Source organism: Medicago truncatula, chromosome 2 (assembly GCF_003473485.1).
Source record: "Medicago truncatula cultivar Jemalong A17 chromosome 2, MtrunA17r5.0-ANR, whole genome shotgun sequence".
Classification (NCBI taxonomy): domain Eukaryota; kingdom Viridiplantae; phylum Streptophyta; class Magnoliopsida; order Fabales; family Fabaceae; genus Medicago; species Medicago truncatula.
The window spans coordinates 1057803-1081420 of NC_053043.1; the positions used below are offsets into that span (position 1 = coordinate 1057803).

Genomic DNA, 23618 nt, shown 5'->3' on the forward strand with positions numbered 1-23618 from the left:
TTAATCAAAACCTTATAACAATCTATAAAGATAACTTTACCTACAAGAGAATGTTAACAAGAGGCAATTAGTGCATAAGCATGACTTATCTCTCAGCAGTTCTCTCCACTCCAACTTCTACTCTGCCATTCAGATGTAGAATTGATTCCCATCCTTCACAACCAAATCTTCTTTTTGCACCCCCACGACCAAAATTCAACACCACCAACATCATATTACCATCATCAGTAGCTGCTGATTCTGCAAAATGGAGGAACATGGTTTCAATCTTCCAAGGTTTTCTAACTGGAGGAAGAGGAAATGATGTTGAGAGTCTTAAAGTTGAGCTCTATGAAACAATTGAGCCACTTGAACGTGGTGCTGAGGCTACCCCTGAGGACCAACAACGTGTGGACAAGGTTAAAGTTATTAAAAGTACAAACACTAACATGTTACATGCATAATTGTTTAGGCTTAGGTTGTTTTGTTTTATTGTATTACTTTGTGATTGATTTTATGTGGATCTTGTCTAGATTGCTCGTAAACTTGAGGCTATGAACTCTGTTAAGGAGCCTCTCAACTCTGATTTGCTTAATGGAAAATGGGAGCTTTTATATACTACATCTCAATCAATTTTGCAAACACAGGTTTGTCTCCAAAGTAAAGGTTTACAACTCCAGATGCTAATGCATTACAGTTTCTCTGATATCCAAATTCCAGTTATAGGTTCGTATTTATGACTTTTATATGAAGTAAACAAACATTTTAATCCTTGAAATTGTAAGTTCCTATCAATTTAGTCCCTTAAATCGAAAAATATCAATCAATTTAGCATTTTTTTTTCTTCAAAGTTTGCACCTCAATTTTAAAGCATATGGCTACAACAAAAGACTATTTAAGTCGATATTTAGTACTATATCTTTAATCGGTTTTGATGGGATGTTTACAAAAGACTAAATTGATTGATATTCCTTAATTTAAAGGACTACTTTGCTATTTCGTAAATTTCAGAGATTCAATTGCTGGACCCTTACAGTTTCGAGTGCCAAAATGTTGATTTAGCCATTTTATATGTATTACGGATTCAGTTGGCACATATCATAAGTCATAACTGATATAGACAATTCTGTTTGCAGTTTAATTAACATCATCAAAATGTGGAAATTAGCTGTACTTTCCCATATTACCACTTCCCTTTTTTCTTTTAATAACAAAACAGACTCTTAAGTTTTTGGTAAAATAGACATGCAAGATGAGGATTGTCCAGCTTTATAAGCTCTATCTATGCCAAAATCACTGTGAGACTTGAGTTGTTTCTCATTATAAAACTACTCCTTTGTGTGGTCTAAAGGGTTCAAATTGTCTATTTTGGTTACTCTTTTTTTGACAGAAACTAATTTGACGACTTACCAACATACATATGGAAAATCTAATGATTTAGAGTTGGCATAGGTTGAGTCCCATCAATAATGAGCAAGACAGTTTGCTTGACCTACATTACTTTACCAGTTGATCTCGATTCAAACAAGAATTGTACATAGGACTCATTCTAATTCTCTTTTTGTTGTTTTAATTATAACACGATTGATTTTGAGATGTCATTTTTATATTTATATTCATTTGCCCTTGTAAAGTGATGATTGATTGATTGTAAACTGTCCTAGAGACCAAAATTCCTGCGACCAAATGGAAAGATCTACCAGGCAATTAATACAGATACATTGAGAGCTCAAAATATAGAAACTTGGCCGTTTTACAACCAGGTACAACAACAGTTCTGACCATTGGTTTAAGTATATGTTTACATTGTGTAAATCTATGTAGTTGAAATATTTGAAAATTAAAAATCTTGCTTTGATATGAGTTGTTCAATAGAAGAATTCAAGAAACCTTGGGGTTGGCGGGTTTTAATGTCGCAATAGAAACTTATGCTAATATGATTTTGAGATGAAAATGACCACGCAAAAGTAAGAAGCAAAGTCTTGTCGTAACATGATGTGTTGAAGACCATTTTAAAGCTTTTCGATACATGTTAATTATATATAGGTGAATGAACCTAAGTAATTGATTATTTGTAATTTGGTAAGCTAACTTCATCAAATTCATAATGTTCCGTAGCCCTCAAATTTTCACTATTTTCGCAGGCCACTGCCAATTTAGTGCCACTTAACTCAAGAAGGGTGGCTGTCAAGTTTGACTTCTTCAAAATTGCTAGTTTGGTATATACTGCCTGTATTTACTTTTCAGTTTTCATATTTAGCCTATTTGTCGTCGTCTTTTAATAGATGATATGCATTTGAGTTGTTGTTAATTACTGGCTACATCATGGTTTGTGTCATGGAGAATGGATTTGGATTGTATCTAATCACAAATCCACACATTCACGGAGTTAACACAATGGTGACTGTTGTATTGAAATCTAACAGTACAAAAATGTACATTTTATTTTTCTTATGCTATAAAATATCAAGCCTGGAACCAGAACCGTCTGATCTTTGATCCATCTGCCATCAATATGCCGACTGCGTGAATGTGTGAGATTTGTGACTGCATAAAATCCAAATCCCTGAAAAATATGTTTTCCTGACAAATGAGTGTATTACAGATACCTATAAAATCATCTGGGAGTGGTCGTGGCCAATTAGAAATCACCTATTTGGATGAAGATTTAAGGTGAGTCGTCGGTACTAATAGAATTAGTTGTCCTTTCTCACATGTTCACAGCTCATTTGTTTCTGGAATTCAACATGGTATGGACTTCAAAATCAGTAGTATACTATATGGTTAAATACTAGTTTTGTCAAGCACAAATCAAAGTAGTACATAATATATCTTTCATTATTAATAAGTGATCAGGGTTTGAATTCCATGGTGATTAAGTATGAATATCTTTCTTTTGCCTGAACCTGACAGAATATCAAGAGGTAATAGAGGCAACTTGTTTATCTTGAAAATGGTAGATCCATCCTATAGAGTCCCTCTTTGATGTGAGTGAGTGTTCCAAGATTTGCTGCTGGTTGTGGATGGCTTTAACTTACATTTTCCTTTATAAACAAATTCAAACCTCTCTGTTTTATATATTTTTTTCACGAAAATATTAAAATTTTGTAATACAGTTTTAATTAGTTAAATGCTTGGGGCACATGTAACATGTTAGCATTTGCCATAATAAATAAGTATCCATGACCCAACAATTTTTTTATTGTTGCCTAAATTATTTAATTCAAATTCAATTCTAGAAGGGCCATGTGATTGTGAATGTCTGCCTCATTATCTGTTTGGTCCTATGCAACCAATGTTGAAATATTGTTTTCTTAATACGTCAGTATGTATACTTTTGAAAGTCACACAAGTGTGCATTAAGATATTCAAATTGAATTTTAATTTAAGTCACAGCAATACATGGATGTGTTCTGTCAAAGTATCTCTTCATGTTTTTTTTTTTTTAAGGGAAAGCTGTAAACACCACCGAAAAACTCACATACAACCATTAATAAATGAACAATGATATTTTAACAACCATTTGCTAACAACTTTAATGACAACCTCATTTTTCTCTCTTCTTATTAGTCAAAAATAATGGAGAGAGAAAAAGAAAGAGAGAGAGAGAGAGTAAGAATATAATGTGAATATGAGAGATAAAGTTGTCTAAAAGTTGTTAAAAAATGGTTGTACAAATATCATTTCTCTTAATAAATTCACGCATACAAAAGAGATATCTGAAGTTTGAATCCAGATTGTGACGACAAATAAGCTCAACATTACCAATTGAGTTCTACTTTATGACCATTTCTTTTATTTATTTATTTATTTATTCTTTTCACGTTATTCCCTTATCGACTATTAGTTTACCAAATAATCCAGCAGCAAAACTCATATATGAAGAAAAGAAAGGGTTTAGGAGGAGAATGGAGGGGAAGATTTACTTTTCTTTTTTTAAATTATCGATATTATAAAATAATTTTTAGAAAATTGAATTAACAACATGATAAATGATCGTATAATATTTCAAAAACATTTAATTTATTTAAAAAAAAACATTTTACATTGTTCGTAATTTAAAAAATAAAAGTGAGCTCTCCTCTCCTTTCCCGCTCCTAAACTCTCAATCCAAATACACCCAAAACAAAGTTTTTTTTTTCTTGACAAAAAAACAAAGTGTTATTTGTTGTATACTTTAAACTTGCGTTCAAATCTATCAAATGTACATGTAAGTGGTATGAGTTAGTTTATGGATTATCATCGACAGAAACATGGTTTTTTCTAGATTACTCTCTCTTGTTTAGAGGGTATTTACCCTCTCATGATATCAACAAATCAAAATGTAATATATATTGGCAACATTAAATGTCATAAATGAGTCAATTTTTTTCTAAAAAAAGAATCAATTATAATCATAAGGTAACTTTTAATACTTTTAATTTTTATTTAATCATAGTCATGATTACATTTGAGGTCCTTTATCTTATTTCTTTGTTACATTTGAGTCCTTTATCTTTATTTTTTTTCCGTTTATGTCTTTTATCTCTTATAAAAGCACATATACATCCTTTTTCTCATTTTTTTATTAAAAAAATACATAATTTTATTTTTTAAGATATATTTTTATTAAAAATGAAACAAATCCAGAAATATGATAAAGATGTTCATCATCTTCATCTTCTTCCTTAGAATCTTCATCATCTTCATTGAATCAAAAAAAAATTTACACAAATATATCTGCAAATATCATATGAATTAATTCACCTCAAATCTTCTTTTAAACACAAAAATCAAAACCCTATAGAGAAAGAGATTTAGTTTCATCACAAAAAAAATAGATTTATTTATATAAATTGTCGTGCTGTATATTATTATTATTATTTTCTAACTCAATATTCAAGTCCGGCATAAAAATAACCCCAAAATTGAGAGCAGCTTTGCACATCAATTTTGTTGTTTCCAGAACAATCTTAACTTTCGTAAAGCCTAACTCTTCCGCCAGTGACTAAGCCTCCACCATCCGCCCTGCAACATTTGTGAAATTAAGGTTTTGATTTTTGTGTTTAAAAGAAGATTTGAGGTGAATATAAGATTAATTCACGATATTTGGAGATATATTTTAATAGATTTTTTATTTATTTAAAGAAGATGATGAAGATTCAAAGGAAGAAGATGAAGATGATGAACATCTTCATCATATTTTTGGATTTTTTTTCAGTTTTAATAAAAATATATTTTTAAAAATAAAATTATGTATTTTTTAATAAAAAAAATGCGAAAAAAGATGTATATGTGCTTTTAAGAGAGATAAAGGACCTAAACGGGAAAAAATAAAGACAAAGGACCAAAGTGTTACAAATAAATAAGATAAAAGACTCATGATGTAATATTGCATTAATTATATTTAGGTGTTCAATCTTAATTAATTTACACTAAATGACTGACTTAGAACAATTAAAATTTCACATCAAATTTCTTTCATCTGAATGTCCTTGAATTTATCAGTTATATTCATAAAATTTCTTCTTTCCATTTTGATTGTTCAATTCTGTCGTTCCCAACTGCTGCATTTTTCAATTTTCGTGAGAATCGTCGTCGTTCGTTTGATTTCAAATATGATGAGAATTGCCGTTATTTCCAGTACCACGTAAGGTATGGTGACTTGATTTTTCTTTTTGATTTTATTTTTCTTGGTTGTGAGGTAGTTAATTATAACAATTGAGTAAGTCATCCGTTGTATTTTGAGGGCTGCTAGCAGATGTTGCCGCTGTGATGTTGTGGGAGTTTGCTAGCATTTATTTGGTTGCTGCTGAAATGGTTATTTGATGAGCTTTTGTTCTTTTGTTTGGACTTAAAAGCTTTTGTTGATAGTGATGCAGGTCTATTATGATTAAGATTAACTTTCCTTAAAAAAAAAATTAAAATTAACTCATTTATTTTTAGAAAAAATTTACTCATTTATTTGACATTTAATGTTACCTATGTATATTACATTTTAATTGGTTGATATAATCATGAGAGAGTAACTTAGACCTAACTTAGACCTCACCCATAAACATTCATGAATATTCACATCAAATTTAATGTCCTTGTGGAAAGATTCTTTATATTGTTTTAAAAAAACAAAACTTGAGTACCGTAGCGTCCACGAGAGCAAGTATAACCGCAATTAGATATTTACCGAATGAAAAGAAATGTGGGTGTATTACCTAAAAAAAGGGTTCAAATAGCGACCTCCGTCTAAAACGAGGGAAAGTCGTCATCGTGGAAATCGAAATAACGAAAACTAATAACTAATAATAAATAATAAAGAAACCAATCACAAAAGAAAAGAAGAGAGGTTAGAGAAGTAAAAGTACTATCGTGTCCTCTTCTCCGTTCACGCAAATGGGGTGCATGGCTCCAACTCCATCCATCTCCTCCTTCTTCATCTCACCCTCTCAAGCTCACCGTTACCGTCACACTTTCCGTTTCCGTTCCACTAACGACGTTAACCTCACTCTTCTCCCCACGCGCACTCAATTCAATTATCCACCACGCGTTCAACAACACTCCACAACTCCTTCTCCTCCTCCGCCGGAAGAAAAGAAATCCTTCGCCGTTGCCACCGGCGAGCTTTTCTTAGGTATAGCTTCACGTCTCATCAACAGCCGCGAATCGACTCCGGTGGTGATGTTCGAGAATTCGAATTCGAACTCAACGGTAATGTACGATGAGAAAGAGAGAATTGGTGCTGTTATGAAAGATGAGATTCAATCTGATGTGATTTGGGAACAGAGAGTGAAAGATATTGAAGCGGAACGGAGTAGAAGAGTTGTAACTACTCCTGGTTTTAGTTTCTCTGCTGCTGGTCTTCTCTTTCCTTATCATCTTGGTGTCGCTCATTTTCTTATTCAGAATGGTTACATTAAGGTCTATCCTCCTTTTTTTAATTCATAACTATTAAGGACTTGTTTGGATTGGATTTATTTATGTAAGCTTATGCTTATCAAGGGTCTGTGTGAATTGACTCATTTAACCTTCTCTACTTGCGTTAGTGTCGTACAGACACCGGTAGTAATTTAAGCTTATGCTCATCTAGAGTGTCGTACTTGTGACCTATGAAACAATGATACAGACACCAACATTAACACATTGACGACACCCGTAGTAATTTATGAAAATGACCCAATTGAATATGTGTCAGTGTCATGTCTAACACCGGATACACCTTCAATTAGAAGTGTCGGTGCTACAGAGCTTGTGACACTCTTTGTGAAAACAACTTATGACATGTTCATTAGTTGTTTTCAGCTTGTTTTCATAAGCTCTACATGAGAGCTTGTGAAAACAACTTGTAGAATATACAAAAATAGTTAGAATTTATTTTATCTTGGTGCTTATATGACAAGCAGTTATGCTATAAGCTGCAAAAAAAGTTATTTATTCAAACAGGGGCGTAATTGTAAAACCACTTGTGAAGCAGTTTGGGAGAGCCTATGAAAACAACTCATGGCGTTGTCATAATCTATTTTCAGCTTATTTCTATAAACTCTTCAAGATAGCTTATGAAAATAGCTTACAGGTTATATGAAAAAATTTGTATTTATTTTATCTTTTGTTGTAATATTAGCTTACACATAAGAACTTACATAATAAGCGCCCATGTTATAAACGATTAATTGAGGTTTTTATCAAAACAGGGCCGTAGTCTATTCTCTCGTATCAAGTTTGTATCATTGTATGTTTATCCAGGGATTCCAATTGAATGTTTTTGTTATTGAAATAGAACTGGAATTGTTGATAAGGTTTGTATCATTGTATGTTTAAGTTTATCTATGGATTCCAATTGGGTGCTCATGTAATTAGTTGTCATTGGTTATCTGGAGTTCATTCACTATGTATCTTGTTCATTCTGGAGTGATTTTTATGTTTTGTTAAGTGTAATATTGAAATCTGCTTTGCTAGGTGCTAGCAAAGCACCTAGCTGGTTATGCTTGTGCACAGTATAGCTTGTAGGCACTATTGACTCTGTATTTTCTTGTTGGTATACTATGCTTGTGCTGCAAGTTATGTAATCTATTATTTTGAAAACACTTCTATTTGTGAATTTTTGGTATGAGGCATCTTGAGGTCATAATGTTAGTTTTGTGATACATTTCCAGGAAACCACGCCATTAGCTGGTTCTTCTGCTGGAGCTATAGTCTGTGCTGTAGTTGCTTCTGGAGCTAGCATGGAAGAAGCTTTGATAGCTACTAAAATATTGGCTGAAGATTGTCGGAAGGGGGGGACTGCATTTCGGCTGGGGGTATGCCTCTATACTTGGCCTGAAAGTACTTCACGTAGTTGGTCTCGCACTCAATTTTAGTTGTCAATGCTTGTTTGCTCATGGTCCCTTATCCTTTGAGCTTCAAGTGTGGTTAATCTACAGTCCAGTTTACCCTGTGTTGAAACTTGAATTTTAACTTTTATTGGAGCAAACATAGGTCAATTTCTAGGTCACAAACTATCCCAAAAAACCTTAGCTATTTTTTTTTTTATATTACATTGCTGACAAGAACCTTGGAGAAAGAACTGAAATAAGATCCTTGTGACTTTTGGGACCCAAAGAAGTCTTGATGGGTGGGTGCGAGTTCATGTGATAAGTGGTTACCTCTCCACTCTTTTCTCCTTTTAAGCAATGCCACTTTTTTTTTTTTGGATTCTATTGGAATTCAGAATGGTAGAACCTATATTGAAAGTTATTAAGTACCAGTTATTAGTGAATGTTAAAAACAAAAAACCTCTAGCATTTTTACAAGATATAACTGTTTTGGGGCTATAAATATTGATGATATTTCTGTTAATCGACATAACTGTTTTTGAAACCAAATAGGAGCTTATATGATGTGCAGAGGTCTGTGAAAATGTAACTAAGTTATTATCCACAGTGGAAAGCTGAGATTTTCTTTAGTTGTGATAATATGCATGTGCTTTTTAACTTCTTTTTAATAGATAAAAGAATGTTCTAATCTCATAGTGTGGTGTTCCTTGCGAGATATATATAATTTCATTTTGTGATATAATTGTTTTCTCTTCATAGGCTGTTCTGCGTGATATTCTTCAGAAGTTTTTGCCAGATGACGTTCATATAAGATCTAATGGGAGAGTTCGAGGTAATATTGAATGTTCTGCACTTTAGTTATTTTCATTATAGAACTGGCTTGTAGAAAGAAAGAATTGAACTTGAAAATCTTCTCCTTATTATTTATTACCGGAAGAAGCCCACACTTCATGAGAAAAAACATATTTGTTATTTTAGTTATTAAGTTACATTTATAATTGCATGGTTTATTAACTTATTAAATTAAACAAAAAGAAAATAAGGATTCTGTTTCTGAACTTCAGAGTTGTCTTATTTGTAACTGAAGAAGTTTTTCAAGTCCTGCCGTGTCGTAATATGTACTTCTGTTGCAGTTGCTGTAACACAGCTTCTTTGGAGACCCAGGGGTTTGTTGGTGGATCAGTTTGATTCCAAGGAAGATCTCATCAATGCAGTTTTTACTTCTTCCTTTATTCCAGGGTGATTTGTTAGTATAATATTACCTCAGTTTCATGTGATGATTTTACTCTTTCTAGAGGATTAAGTCAATTTCTAACCTCACTCCCTCCAGATATCTTGCACCAAAGCCAGCTACAATGTTTCGAAATCGTTTATGCATTGATGGGGGTTTGACGTTGTTTATGCCACCGACATCTGCAGCGCAAACGGTACTTTTATTTAGTTACTAGTTAGACTATTATAAACCCAATTGATTGACTATTTAGTGAAACATCTGTTTTTTTTTTTTTTGGTTACATTTGTTTGAATGCCTTATAAAACTTTTTTTGGACTTTATTAATTTAAGCTTGTATTTTCCATTAATTTAGTTCTATGCTTATCATTTAAGATGGAATTCTTTCATTGGAATACTTTTTTCCAGTGAGTATTCATCCATCTACTGGATGGTATCTAGGCCCTGTTCACGATCAAGAACTTAATCATTCTAATTTGCGAGTAAATGACGATTGCATGTTTGGTCACTAGTTATATGGTTTCATATTGAGGGCTTGGTGTTATACAAAGATTGAGATGGTTTTTGAATAATATTCCCATACAATATTTAGATAATCTACCAATTATTGATGAAGAGTAAACTTCAGGGTGGAAAATGCTTTTTTAGGTTATTCATTTTTATGATGTACTTTTCAGTTTCAAAGTGAATTTTTGGTATATTCCTTTATAGTATTTAAAACATTGAAACTGTGTGATTCTGTTCAACAGCTAATTGGAGGTATTAAAGATAAATTGATGGTTAAGAAAATAATTCTAACTTTCTCAGGATATCTGAGAAGTGATTAGTGTATTTTTGCTTTTATTGAAGAAATTGACAAGCAAGAGAAAGCTAAGTATGTTTAGATAAGCAAACTATTCAAACTATTCATGCACTGTGATCGGTTTGCTTCAATTCTGTTGTGATTAAAAAGATTTAAGATCTATCTAATTTGTTATCACATTTTAACCTCGATAAACATTTATCGCTGTACAGGTACGTGTTTGTGCTTTTCCAGCAGGTCGTATGGGATTGCAAGGGATAGGGATTAGTCCAGATTGTAATCCCGAGAACGCATCTAGCCCCCGTCAGGTATCCCTGAATTTTGTGAGTTAGCATATTAATCTTCTTAACGACTAGTAGACGACTGATGAGTATTTTGGATGAAATCATTTCAGCTTTTGAATTGGGCACTTGAGCCAGCAGAAGATGTAATTCTTGACCGACTCTTTGAGTTTGGATATCTTGATGCTGCTGTCTGGGCAAAGGAAAACCCAGTTGAAAAACTAGTTCAAGATGATACTACTGCTCCTGCATTCGGAAATAGCATTGTACAATAACGCATTATGGATTGAAGATGCATGAGGAAATAACAAATTGAATTCAATTATGCTACCCTTTAAATGGACATCACCTTAATTACCATTGGAGGGAGGTCCGCAGTTCGTAACTTCTAAGGGTATAAAACTATAAATCTCATTTATTTCATGTATTTATTGTACATTGCGATAGAATTCTTGCTGTGGATGAGAAGAGGGGAAGAAAAAGAAAGCAGAAACATTTTATTTAAAATTTACAAAATAGGGTGGTCATATAGTTTGAAATCTCAGATTTTTTTTTGGATTACAAAATAAATTAGAATTTATAGCTAATTTCCCTATGAATGACCAAGATATGGCATTTGAGTTTTCTTAGAACTGATGTCCTGTGATATTCAGAAACAAATTGAAGTTTCTTTGCTTCTTGACTTTGTATTTGGGGAAAATTGTAAATTAAGGAGACGTTTGGAATAGTTATTTGGATTTATCTTATGATATAAAACACTTGTGTAATCATTTGGAAGCACTTATAAAAGAGTATTATGGTATGTTCATAAGTTATTTTCTCAATATAGCATTGCTTATATAAAGTTTATGAAGAATTCACCTCCACTTCCATCTTCTCTTATTTAACAAAGGAGAATGCAAACGAGTGGGTGTACCAGAAGTGGCTCCACATAAAGCATAAATGGGTCTTGTTGTGCTATTTGAGTGCATGTTTGGATTTAGGATCTTGTTGTGCTATTTGAGTGCATGTTTGAATTTAGTTTTGTGATAGGTAAAAGTGATTTTTAACCATTTTTTGAATCATTATTTGAATGTTTAGGTGTTTTTGAGTGATTGTGCCTCAAAATGAATTCTAGCTTGAAGTTGTGATTTCGAGTTTCCGTGAAGTGAAAGTAATGTTGGCCTCAATTTTTTTCTTCTTTCAATTCACTTATAAGTGGATTTATTTAAACCTAAATTATATTATAATCAAGGGTTAATGGCGCTTTCCCCCCTGTAAATTTTTTTTTTGATTTACCTCCTGTAAAAAAAAAAATGGAATACTCCCCTAATAGGTCATTAAAAAACGAGTAAAAAATATTTTACAGAAGGGAAAATTAAAAATGACTTATATTACGGGGGGTAAAGCACCATTAACCCTATAATCAACATGCTTACAAATCCCCTTTCCAAATAAAAAACAAGCTTGCAAATCTATTCATTCAAATGAGACACACGCTGACTGTAACACCCCGTTACCCAAAAGCAATAAAATAACATATAAACATCAGAGTAATTCCACAACGGGCATGCTACACGTCATTTCAAAATTCTTAAATAGAAAATAAAACTATTTAATCAAATCAACTTATATATATGAAAACATAGCAGCGGAATAGTTTTCAAAATCCATAATCTCATGAACATCCAACAATAGTCTAAGGCATTAAAGGCCTTAACATAATTCAACATCATAGTTCAAAGATAGCAAAAGGCTCCACACCATAAGTTCCAAAATTTGATACATGGAAAGGAAAAGCAACAATAACAAAAATGATAATTCCCATCCCACGTATCAGAGCCCTAGACACGACTTTGAGCCACCACCTACTACTCAGGATCACCTGCAAGTTACCCATAGGAAGGGCAACGTTTTCAAGCAGAAGGGGTGAGATTCACAACAATAAATATAGATATTAAAATCATCAAATGAATCTAACACCCTAAAACTTCAAATATAATAATCTTGCAAATATCAATATTTAATTCACAAGTCACAACAACATCACCATAATAATCCATTTAGCAAGTATGTATACAATGTACATATTACCAATAACATCAACAACACATCAAGATCACAATGAATATATATAAATAAATGTATATTCAACATCGACATCAACATCAGATAAACCTGAAACAACAACCAAGACTCATGCAAATGACATGACCACTGCTAAGACACCATCTTAGACTTCTTAATGAAATGCATTATGCATGTGGTACCAATCAGGACCGAGGCCCTCACCGCTTTGGAATGGTTAAAGCATTCATCAGGACCGAAGCCCTCACCGCTGTTGAGCAACTACTACTCCAGGACCGAAGCCCTCATCGCTGTTTTATGCATATGCAATGGACCTACTTGTGTATATCTACATACAACTGACCATGCAATGCAACTCCATGTGACTCCAATTAATACAACATGTATGGTTTAATAAATAATCATACATCATAGCCATCAGCAATAACAACAACCAGCAATTCATCAATCCATAATAATGCACAATTAAATAAAACTATGCTCAAATCCAATAATCTCAACCACTACAAATCATACAGGCAAGTTAGCACTCAGGAACTGTGCAACTCGCCTCGCGAGCACATCTGCTCGCCATGGCGAGTTCACGAAAACAGTAGCTCGCCGTGGCGAGTTCAAGGCGAGTGAAAATCAGGTACTCTCGGGAAAAGTGACATTTTCTCACTCAAACTCCAATTCTAAGCTCCCTATTCATCTTTTTAACCTAAAACTTTCACCATTCATCTTTATTATCATCTAGGTACCTTAAACCATCCCCAAAACATCTTATAACAACTTTTCAAAAATCAAGTTTTGTCTGGGCTTACTCGCCATGGCGAGTTGGATTGCTCACGAGGCGAGCTATGAAGTTGCTCACTCGCCATAGCGAGCACAGCTACTCGCGAGGCGAGCGATGAACTTCTGTACGGGCAGAAAACTGGTTTTACCCAAAAATCCCATTTTTCTTCCAATCACTCCCCAAATCAGTTTACAGATACATAATTAAGTGTTCTACGCAACCAGAAACTAATTCTAACCCCAAAATCATGCTTACAACTTCAAAATCATCATTTTATCATAAAAACCCAATTTCCCAAATTCTCACCAAAACTCTGTTAAACACAAAATCAGAATTCAATAACTACATTCTTGAAGTAAATCCCACCCTTACCTTAGTTCAGAATGAAAAATGCACAGCAAAAAGGGTTCCTCTGGTTCTTCTCTCTTGCTCCTGGTTCTCTCTTCCTTGGCTTGGTTTCACGTAAAACTGTTTCTGACTCCCACTTCCTATTTTCTTAACTTCCCACTTAAGAGTAACTCCCTCCTAATTACACTTAACTCCCCCAAACTCCTAATAACTCCAATTAATTCCCCAAACACCAAAATAATTAATATTTCATACTTATTCTAATTATTATTAAATAAACTATATAAATCACCCAAAAATCACATATACACAAATATATGCATATATATACTCCGCATAAATCACCAAACATCATATATAATAATAATATATATACTCCACATAATAAAATAATTAAATAAATAACTAGGGCGTTACAACTCTCCCCAAATCACAGAATTTCGTCCTCGAAATCTTACCTCAAGCAAACAACTCCGGATACGACTCCCGCATCTTACTCTCCAGCTCCCAAGTCAAACTTTCACCAGTCGCTCCACCCCAAACGACTCTCACAAGAGGTATCTCTTTACCTCTCAAGGATTTCACTTTTCTGTCATCAATCCTCAATGGCATAGTCTCAACTGTCAGGTTGTCCCTAACCTGCACATCATCATCCCTCGGAATCACATGAGAAGGATCCGCAACATACTTCCGAAGCTGAGAAACATGAAACACATCGTGCAAGTTCGAAAGATGTGGTGGCAAAGCAACTCTATATGCCACAGTACCAATTCTCTCTGAAATCTGATACGGACCAATGAACTTAGGAGTCAACTTTCTCGACTTCAAAGCCCGACCAACACCCGTCAAAGGAGTGACCCTCAGAAAAACATGATCACCCTCCTGAAACTCAAGATCCTTTCTTCGCTTGTCATGGTAACTCTTCTGTCGACTCTGCGAAGCTCTCATCTTTTCTCTTATCAACCTTACTTTCTCAGTAGTCTCATGTACCAAATCTGGTCCCAACACAACACTCTCACACGACTCAAACCAGCATAAAGGAGTCCTACACCTCCGACCATACAAGGCTTCGAACGGTGCCATACCAATACTTGAATGATAGCTGTTGTTATAAGTAAACTCAATCAAAGGCAAGTGACTGTCCCAAGCTCCACCTTGCTCAAGCACACACACTCTCAACAAATCTTCCCATGATTGAATTGTCCTCTCCGACTGACCATCTGTTTGAGGATGATAAGCCGAACTCAACTTCAATTTCGAACCCAAGGCGTCCTGTAAACTCTTCCAGAACCTAGAAGTGAACCTCGGATCTCTATCCGACACAATACTAGACGGAACACCATGAAGTTTCACCACACTGTGAATGTAAATCTCTGCCAACTGCGCTACCGGATAACTGATATTGATAGGAATGAAGTGTGCCGACTTCGTCAACCGGTCGACAACAACCCAAATAGCGTCATGCCCTCTCGGAGTGTTCGGTAAACTCGTCACAAAATCCATAGAGATACTGTCCCACTTCCACTCCGGTACATCTAACGGTGTCAACAACCCTGCAGGCTTCTGATGCTCAACCTTGGACTTCTGACAAACCAAACAGGCATAAACAAACTGAGCAACATCCCTTTTCAAACCGGACCACCAAAACAGTTTCTTCAAATCATGGTACATCTTTGTAGCCCCCGGGTGAATACTCAAACTACTCTTGTGACTCTCCTCAAGAATCAACTTCTTCAACTCTTCATTGTTAGGAATACAAACTCTACCTCTGAACCTCAGTACACCCTGATCATCAACTTTGAAATCACTATCCTCAGTGTCATTACCTGAAGTCATCAAATCAACAAACTTCAAATCCTCTTTCTGAGCTTCTCGAATACTGTTCAAGAAATCACTATCAATTTTCAACATTCCCAACTGTATACTCTGGGGTGACAATTCACAGACAAGACTCATATCTCTGAACTGTTCTAACAACTCAAACTCTTTCACCATCAAAGCAGACATGTGCAACGTTTTCCTACTCAAAGCATCAGCAACCACATTGGCCTTACCAGGATGGTAATTCAAGCCAAAATCAAAATCCTTCAGTAACTCTAACCACCTCCTCTGCCTCATGTTCAGTTCCTTCTGGTCAAATAAATACTTCAAACTTTTATGATCACTGAACACCTCAAATCTGGAACCGTACAAATAATGTCTCCAAATTTTCAAAACAAAAACCACTGCAGCTAACTCCAGGTCATGTGTAGGATAATTCTTCTCATGTACACGCAACTGCCTAGAAGCATACGCTACTACCTTACCATCTTGCATCAGAACACCACCTAAGCCCAGCTTAGATGCATCACAGTACACAACAAACGGTTCTTCTGGTTTAGGCAAAATCAAAACAGGAGCTGTTGTCAATCTTCGCTTCAACTCATTGAAACTACTCTCACACTGAGCATCCCACACAAAAGACTTACCCTTACAGGTCAACTGTGTCAACGGAAGAGCCAATTTCGAAAACCCTTCTATGAACCTGCGGTAATAACCAGCCAAACCCAGAAAACTTCTGATCTCAGTTACCGACTTCGGAGTCTCCCATTGTGATACCGCATCAACCTTTGAAGGATCCACTGCAATACCACTACCAGAAATAATGTGACCCAGAAAACTTACTTCATTTAATCAGAACTCACATTTTGATAACTTAGCATACAACCTCTTTTCCTTCAACACTTGCAACACTATTCTCAGATGCTCTGCATGCTCCTCCTCATTCTTGGAATAGATTAAAATATCATCAATAAATACCACCACAAACTTATCCAGAAAAGCATGGAAGATTCGATTCATGTACTCCATAAAAACACCAGGCGCATTAGTAACACCGAAAGGCATCACTTTGTACTCGTAATGACCATAACGTGTCCTAAAGGCCGTCTTCTGCATATCTTCATCCTTCACCTTTATCTGATGATAACCAGACCTCAAATCAATCTTACTGAAAATCTTAGCACCAACCAACTGATCCATCAAGTCGTCAATTCTAGGAAGCGGATACCTGTTCTTGATCGTAACTTTGTTCAACTGACGGTAATCTATACACAGTCTCATACTACCATCCTTCTTCTTTACCAACAACACCGGTGCTCCCCAAGGCGAAACACTGGGTCTTACAAACTTCTTATCTAACAGGTCCTCCAACTGCTTCTTCAACTCAGCTAACTCAGAAGCTGACATACGGTACGGTGCCATCGACACCGGCTTAGTTCCTGGAACAACATCAATTGAAAATTCAACCTCCCTCTCTGGTGGCACATCAGGAATCTCTTCAGGAAACACTTCCGGAAATTCATTCACTACGGGTAACCCATCAATCACAGCTTGATTTTCCACCGACAAAGACGCCGTCAAAGCAACCACTGAAGTACCTTCATTCAACAACTCCTACAACTGCTTTGTAGTCACAAACTCAGCTTTACTCTCTTCTCCGGCAGAAGGAAAGTACACCGTCTTACTAAAGCAATTGATATGAACATGGTTATTCTCCAACCAGTTCATACCAAGACACAACAAACAACCAACAGGACAACAACAAAAAGCAACATTAAAATTGACACTCTATCCTAGGTGGCTCAACACGACTCTACTACTTGGTCGGACGGACCAACCTGCTCTGATACCAAATTGTAACACCCCGTTACCCAAAAGCAATAAAATAACATATAAACATCAGAGTAATTCCACAACGGGCATGCTACACGTCATTTCAAAATTCTTAAATAGAAAATAAAACTATTTAATCAAATCAACTTATATATATGAAAACATAGCAGCGGAATAGTTTTCAAAATCCATAATCTCATGAACATCCAACAATAGTCTAAGGCATTAAAGGCCTTAACATAATTCAACATCATAGTTCAAAGATAGCAAAAGGCTCCACACCATAAGTTCCAAAATTTGATACATGGAAAGGAAAAGCAACAATAACAAAAATGATAATTCCCATCCCACGTATCAGAGCCCTAGACACGACTTTGAGCCACCACCTACTACTCAGGATCACCTGCAAGTTACCCATAGGAAGGGCAACGTTTTCAAGCAGAAGGGGTGAGATTCACAACAATAAATATAGATATTAAAATCATCAAATGAATCTAACACCCTAAAACTTCAAATATAATAATCTTGCAAATATCAATATTTAATTCACAAGTCACAACAACATCACCATAATAATCCATTTAGCAAGTATGTATACAATGTACATATTACCAATAACATCAACAACACATCAAGATCACAATGAATATATATAAATAAATGTATATTCAACATCGACATCAACATCAGATAAACCTGAAACAACAACCAAGACTCATGCAAATGACATGACCACTGCTAAGACACCATCTTAGACTTCTTAATGAAATGCATTATGCATGTGGTACCAATCAGGACCGAGGCCCTCACCGCTTTGGAATGGTTAAAGCATTCATCAGGACCGAAGCCCTCACCGCTGTTGAGCAACTAGTACTCCAGGACCGAAGCCCTCACCGCTGTTTTATGCATATGCAATGGACCTACTTGTGTATATCTACATACAACTGACCATGCAATGCAACTCCATGTGACTCCAATTAATACAACATGTATGGTTTAATAAATAATCATACATCATAGCCATCAGCAATAACAACAACCAGCAATTCATCAATCCATAATAATGCACAATTAAATAAAACTATGCTCAAATCCAACAATCTCAACCACTACAAATCATACAGGCAAGTTAGCACTCAGGAACTGTGCAACTCGCCTCGCGAGCACATCTGCTCGCCATGGCGAGTTCACGAAAACAGTAGCTCGCCGTGGCGAGTTCAAGGCGAACTCAAGGCGAGTGAAAATCAGGTACTCTCGGGAAAAGTGACATTTTCTCACTCAAACTCCAATTCTAAGCTCCCTATTCATCTTTTTAACCTAAAACTTTCACCATTCATCTTTATTATCATCTAGGTACCTTAAACCATCCCCAAAACATCTTATAACAATTTTTCAAAAATCAAGTTTTGTCTGGGCTTACTCGCCATGGCGAGTTGGATTGCTCGCGAGGCGAGCTATGAAGTTGCTCACTCGCCATGGCGAGCACAGCTACTCGCGAGGCGAGCGATGAACTTCTGTACGGGCAGAAAACTGGTTTTACCCAAAAATCCCATTTTTCTTCCAATCACTCCCCAAATCAGTTTACAGATACATAATTAAGTGTTCTACGCAACCAGAAACTAATTCTAACCCCAAAATCATGCTTACAACTTCAAAATCATCATTTTATCATAAAAACCCAATTTCCCAAATTCTCACCAAAACTCTGTTAAACACAAAATCAGAATTCAATAACTACATTCTTGAAGTAAATCCCACCCTTACCTTAGTTCAGAATGAAAAATGCACAGCAAAAAGGGTTCCTCTGGTTCTTCTCTCTTGCTCCTGGTTCTCTCTTCCTTGGCTTGGTTTCACGTAAAACTGTTTCTGACTCCCACTTCCTATTTTCTTAACTTCCCACTTAAGAGTAACTCCCTCCTAATTACACTTAACTCCCCCAAACTCCTAATAACTTCAATTAATTCCCCAAACACCAAAATAATTAATATTTCATACTTATTCTAATTATTATTAAATAAACTATATAAATCACCCAAAAATCACATATACACAAATATATGCATATATATACTCCGCATAAATCACCAAACATCATATATAATAATATATATATACTCCACATAATAAAATAATTAAATAAATAACTAGGGCGTTACACTGACTATATATCAAACTGCATTATATTCATAATAAGAGGATGGTCTCTGTTTCATGTTGCTTGCATGTTCAGTACGACTTTTAGAATGATGATATTTTAATTTGGGAATCCTGATGGTATAATGACGATGTTAATGGATTTGTTTAGCGTTAAAAATTTTGCTCCTTCAGAATTCACGCTTCTGAAGGCCTTAACAAATTCGTACAAAATACTTCCCATTTTTGGGGGTTGGGTACGATAATAACTTGCATGTCTACTCTGTAATCTTTTCGATGTATTTTATTACGAATGATGTTATATCTCGCGAAGAGGTTGTTTATGAACTTATAACTACTATCAAATAAACTAGAACAAAGCAGATCATGTGTAAACTAAAATTGTTTCAGAAAAAAAAAAGTGTAAACTAAAACAAAATAGACCATGTGTTTTATCAAAAAGAAAAAGGATACACCGTCATTCCATTTCCAGGTCCACCTTTTAAACCACCGTAAACAGTGGCTCATTGGTTCTTTTGCAGGCCAGTGCCCCCACTAATTTTGAGTTTTATTGTATCCATCCTAACAACACTACATCATAATCTCCGGTACCAGCACATACATATACCTATAGATATAATGATAGAATATGATAACTAGTTGACATATTATTAACAGAGAATTGATATTTAAATAACCATTTTTAAATAACTTTTATGACAATTCTCTCTGATATTTTTATTTTTTCTCCCTATTATTATTGTTCAATAAGAAGCGAGGAAAAATATTATTGTTCAATAAGAAGAGAAGAAAAAAATCCTTCAAAAAAAAAAGAAGAGAAGAAAAAAGTTGTCGGTGAAAATTATTTACAATTGGTTGTCGAAATATCATTCCTTTTATTAATAATACATGCATCTCTTTCCTATGTGTTTTCCTACTCTTTCTTTCTTTTATTTAGATTCGTTTTTCGAAAACGGTACTTCTATAATGTTATATACCTAAATTTTATTTATTTATTATTTGAAATAATAATAACAATTATAAATGTCATTTCTTTCTAAAAAAAAAAAGTTGTAGTCAATATATATTTGAAACACTTATTTTATTCTTTTTTTCATTTTTGAATAAAGAAAATCCACACCAAAATTATTGTAATATTTTAAATATATTTAATGTTAGAAATTGATATGTAAATATTGCCCCCACAACTTAAAATTCTCTACTATTGACCGTGAAGCTTGCTTAAACCAATTGCAGGCATATAAAGCTATATAAATAGTTCAACCCAACAAGATGCAGTTTCACAGTACTCATAGCAACTTCAAAATGCATGAGAGATTGAGAGGCGTGAATTAACTGAATCAAATTTTTGACTCCCTTTCTAGTAGATTCGTTTAGGCTAGTTAACTCATTTTTGAATGATGTCTTTTAGAAAAGAAAAAAAAAAGTGATTTTTATTGTATAAAATCTTTAACAATGAATATTTGAGTTAATAAATATCAAAATACCTTTTTTAACTTATACAAATGAGTTTGAAATTTTTTTAACTTATACAAATGAGTTTACAATAACTTCTAATATTTTTGAGTAAATTTTAAATTATTTTTTGACATTTCGTCTAATCTTTTCATTTTATTGTCTTTTTTCATATATATAGTTGACTTGTTGTTATGAATATATTAGTTATAATAATCTATATAATCTGTACAGATTGTAACCAAAAAAATAATAATCTGTACAGATTCTATACGCTTCTGTACGTGGCGTAACATAAAGAAATTCTTTGCGCCTCACTATTCTTTTCGCTATGTTTTGGTAGAACATTGAATTGTACCTTTCGTGCTTTAGTTAATAGAGACATGTATTGTTATAAGTGTTGAGGTTGGAACATCGAACACCTTATTTATTTATCTTTAAAAAAAATACATTTTAGTCATTAGACTACTTAACAAAACAAAATATATATTGAATTGTATGTCTTCTTCAAGGAATAACCACTCACTCTCTCCTATATGATTAACTGGTCTAGCTCATGTAAAATGATGAACCCGCTTTAAAATGTTATTATTAAATTAAGAATTTTGTTAGCGAGTGTTCTGAACATTTTTAAGTGTTCTAAAAGAATATATTATTTTATAATAAAGTAAAATATTTTGATTTTCAATGATTGATTACACATATTTTCTTAAAAAATTATCAATTAAATTATTAAAAAGTATCCCAAAGACACTGATTAACATTGTCCATAAATTAAAGATAGATATTGCAAATACATCTTAACAAATCATGAATTTGTTATGATAACAAACCTTTATTTTTTCACTTTACACTTTATTCAATTTAGAGATCTAAATCCATGATCAACCATAACCTTATTGGTAAAATCTTATTGGTAAAATTTCCTATCTTTATGCATTTTTCTTTTTCTTATATAAATCATTTTTAACAAGTAACATTGATCTTGTACAAAAGTAGAGTAAAAGTAATTTTCAATGCTTCAAGACAGACACTCATATGCCTGTTTTTCTGTTCTTTTTATTGCATTAATGTTTAAAAATTATGAAAGATATTCTTTTATGAAATTTGATTTTGATTAAAAGTAAAAATATAAATGATTTTTTCTATTAAATTATATAACAAATCAAACTTATCATTATTATCTAATTCAATGACATCAACAATATAACAATAAAATATAATCTAAATACTTATTTTTTTAATGACATCAACAACAATCTTTATTATAGAAAAAATTGTTTAAGAGTATAATTAGGATAACGAAAAAGTAAACATAAATATTTTTTTTTACAAGAAGTAAGTATAAATATATTCATCTAGTTTGTTACATATCATATTTGTTACGTCCGTTTTTTATTTTAACATTTGAATCTACTCTTATCTATTTGTTACATGTGTTATTTGTATTGAAATTTGATGTTAAATTTGGAAAGAGAAGAAACCAGCTGAAATAAGTTATTTTCTTTATATATAGTATAAATATAAATATAAAATATCCCCGTGAGCTTAGCTCAGTTGGTATGGATATTGTATATTATATGCAGGAGCCGGGGTTCGAACCCCGGACACTCCACTTCTCCACAATTAAATTGTGTGTGCTCTAGCCACTAGGCTACTTGACCAAAAAAATATATATAAATATAAAAGATATAAAGATAATATGAGATTTATATTACACCTTAAACAAAGTTTTCTATAATAATGCTAAATTGTTGGCGTTATAGAAAAAAATAAGAATTTATATTATATTTGTTATATTGTTAGTGTCATTGAAAAATATAAACATGATTTGTTACAATTTAAAAGTCACAAACATATATCTATTCTATACTTAATATACATTAAGGGAATACATAGTCTTGTGATGATTTTTTATTTTTTAATTATACATGTAACGAAATTTGTCTATAAAATTGTTATATCGATGATGTTATTCAAAAGGATAAAAATTTATATTATATTTATTATATAATTGGTGTCGTTCAAAAAAATATATATATAATTTGTTATGATTCAAAAAGATAAATGTAGTTTATTATTGTATATATGAATGTGCAAAAAGATAAAATCAGAAAGAAAAAAAAAATTAAATATGTTTGTAGTCCCTAAAAAATTATAAACTTTCAAGTATAGTCTCTACAAAAATTTTATTGGAAAATTAAAGATATAATTTATTTTGAAAAGTTTTCCAAACAAGAACTATAGAATGCTCTTTACAGCGAATGATAGCTTCGCAGAACTTCACGACACAGTAGCAGCAAAAATCATTTATTTTTGTAACAGCCCGATTGCTTGCCAAGTGGAACCTATTTTTTTGTAACAAAGTTGTTTTCCATTCGTGAGACATTCCCGAGAATAGGACAGTGCTCTTAGACTATGTGCAATGGGGTGTTGAATCCAACCTTCAACATGTTGAATCCATTGCAAGAGGGGTGTTGAAAATGGGGGGAAAATGATGTAGAGGTGAGAGTAGATGAATATATTAAACATGTTGAATTCTGACGCGGGGGGACACGTGGCGCATTGCTGCTGGCTGAAGCAGGCG

At 33.6% G+C, this 23618-nt stretch overlaps 2 protein-coding genes across 2 annotated transcripts; both read left to right on the forward strand.

Moving 5' to 3' along the window:
* Positions 1-3173, forward strand: LOC11429228 (probable plastid-lipid-associated protein 4, chloroplastic). Its single transcript, XM_003593038.4, has 6 exons — positions 1-398; positions 513-626; positions 1644-1742; positions 2124-2198; positions 2585-2652; positions 2893-3173. Exons 1-6 carry the CDS (start codon positions 81-83, stop codon positions 2963-2965), a joined length of 747 nt encoding a protein of 248 aa, XP_003593086.1. The 5' UTR covers positions 1-80; the 3' UTR covers positions 2966-3173.
* Positions 3174-6245: 3072 nt separating this feature from the next.
* LOC11429229 (patatin-like phospholipase domain-containing protein 2) lies at positions 6246-11389 on the forward strand. The gene is made up of 7 exons (XM_003593039.4): positions 6246-6873; positions 8106-8249; positions 9024-9096; positions 9398-9503; positions 9595-9691; positions 10510-10605; positions 10692-11389. Exons 1-7 carry the CDS (start codon positions 6349-6351, stop codon positions 10851-10853), a joined length of 1203 nt encoding a protein of 400 aa, XP_003593087.2. The 5' UTR covers positions 6246-6348; the 3' UTR covers positions 10854-11389.
* The last annotated feature ends 12229 nt before the right edge of the window (positions 11390-23618 follow it).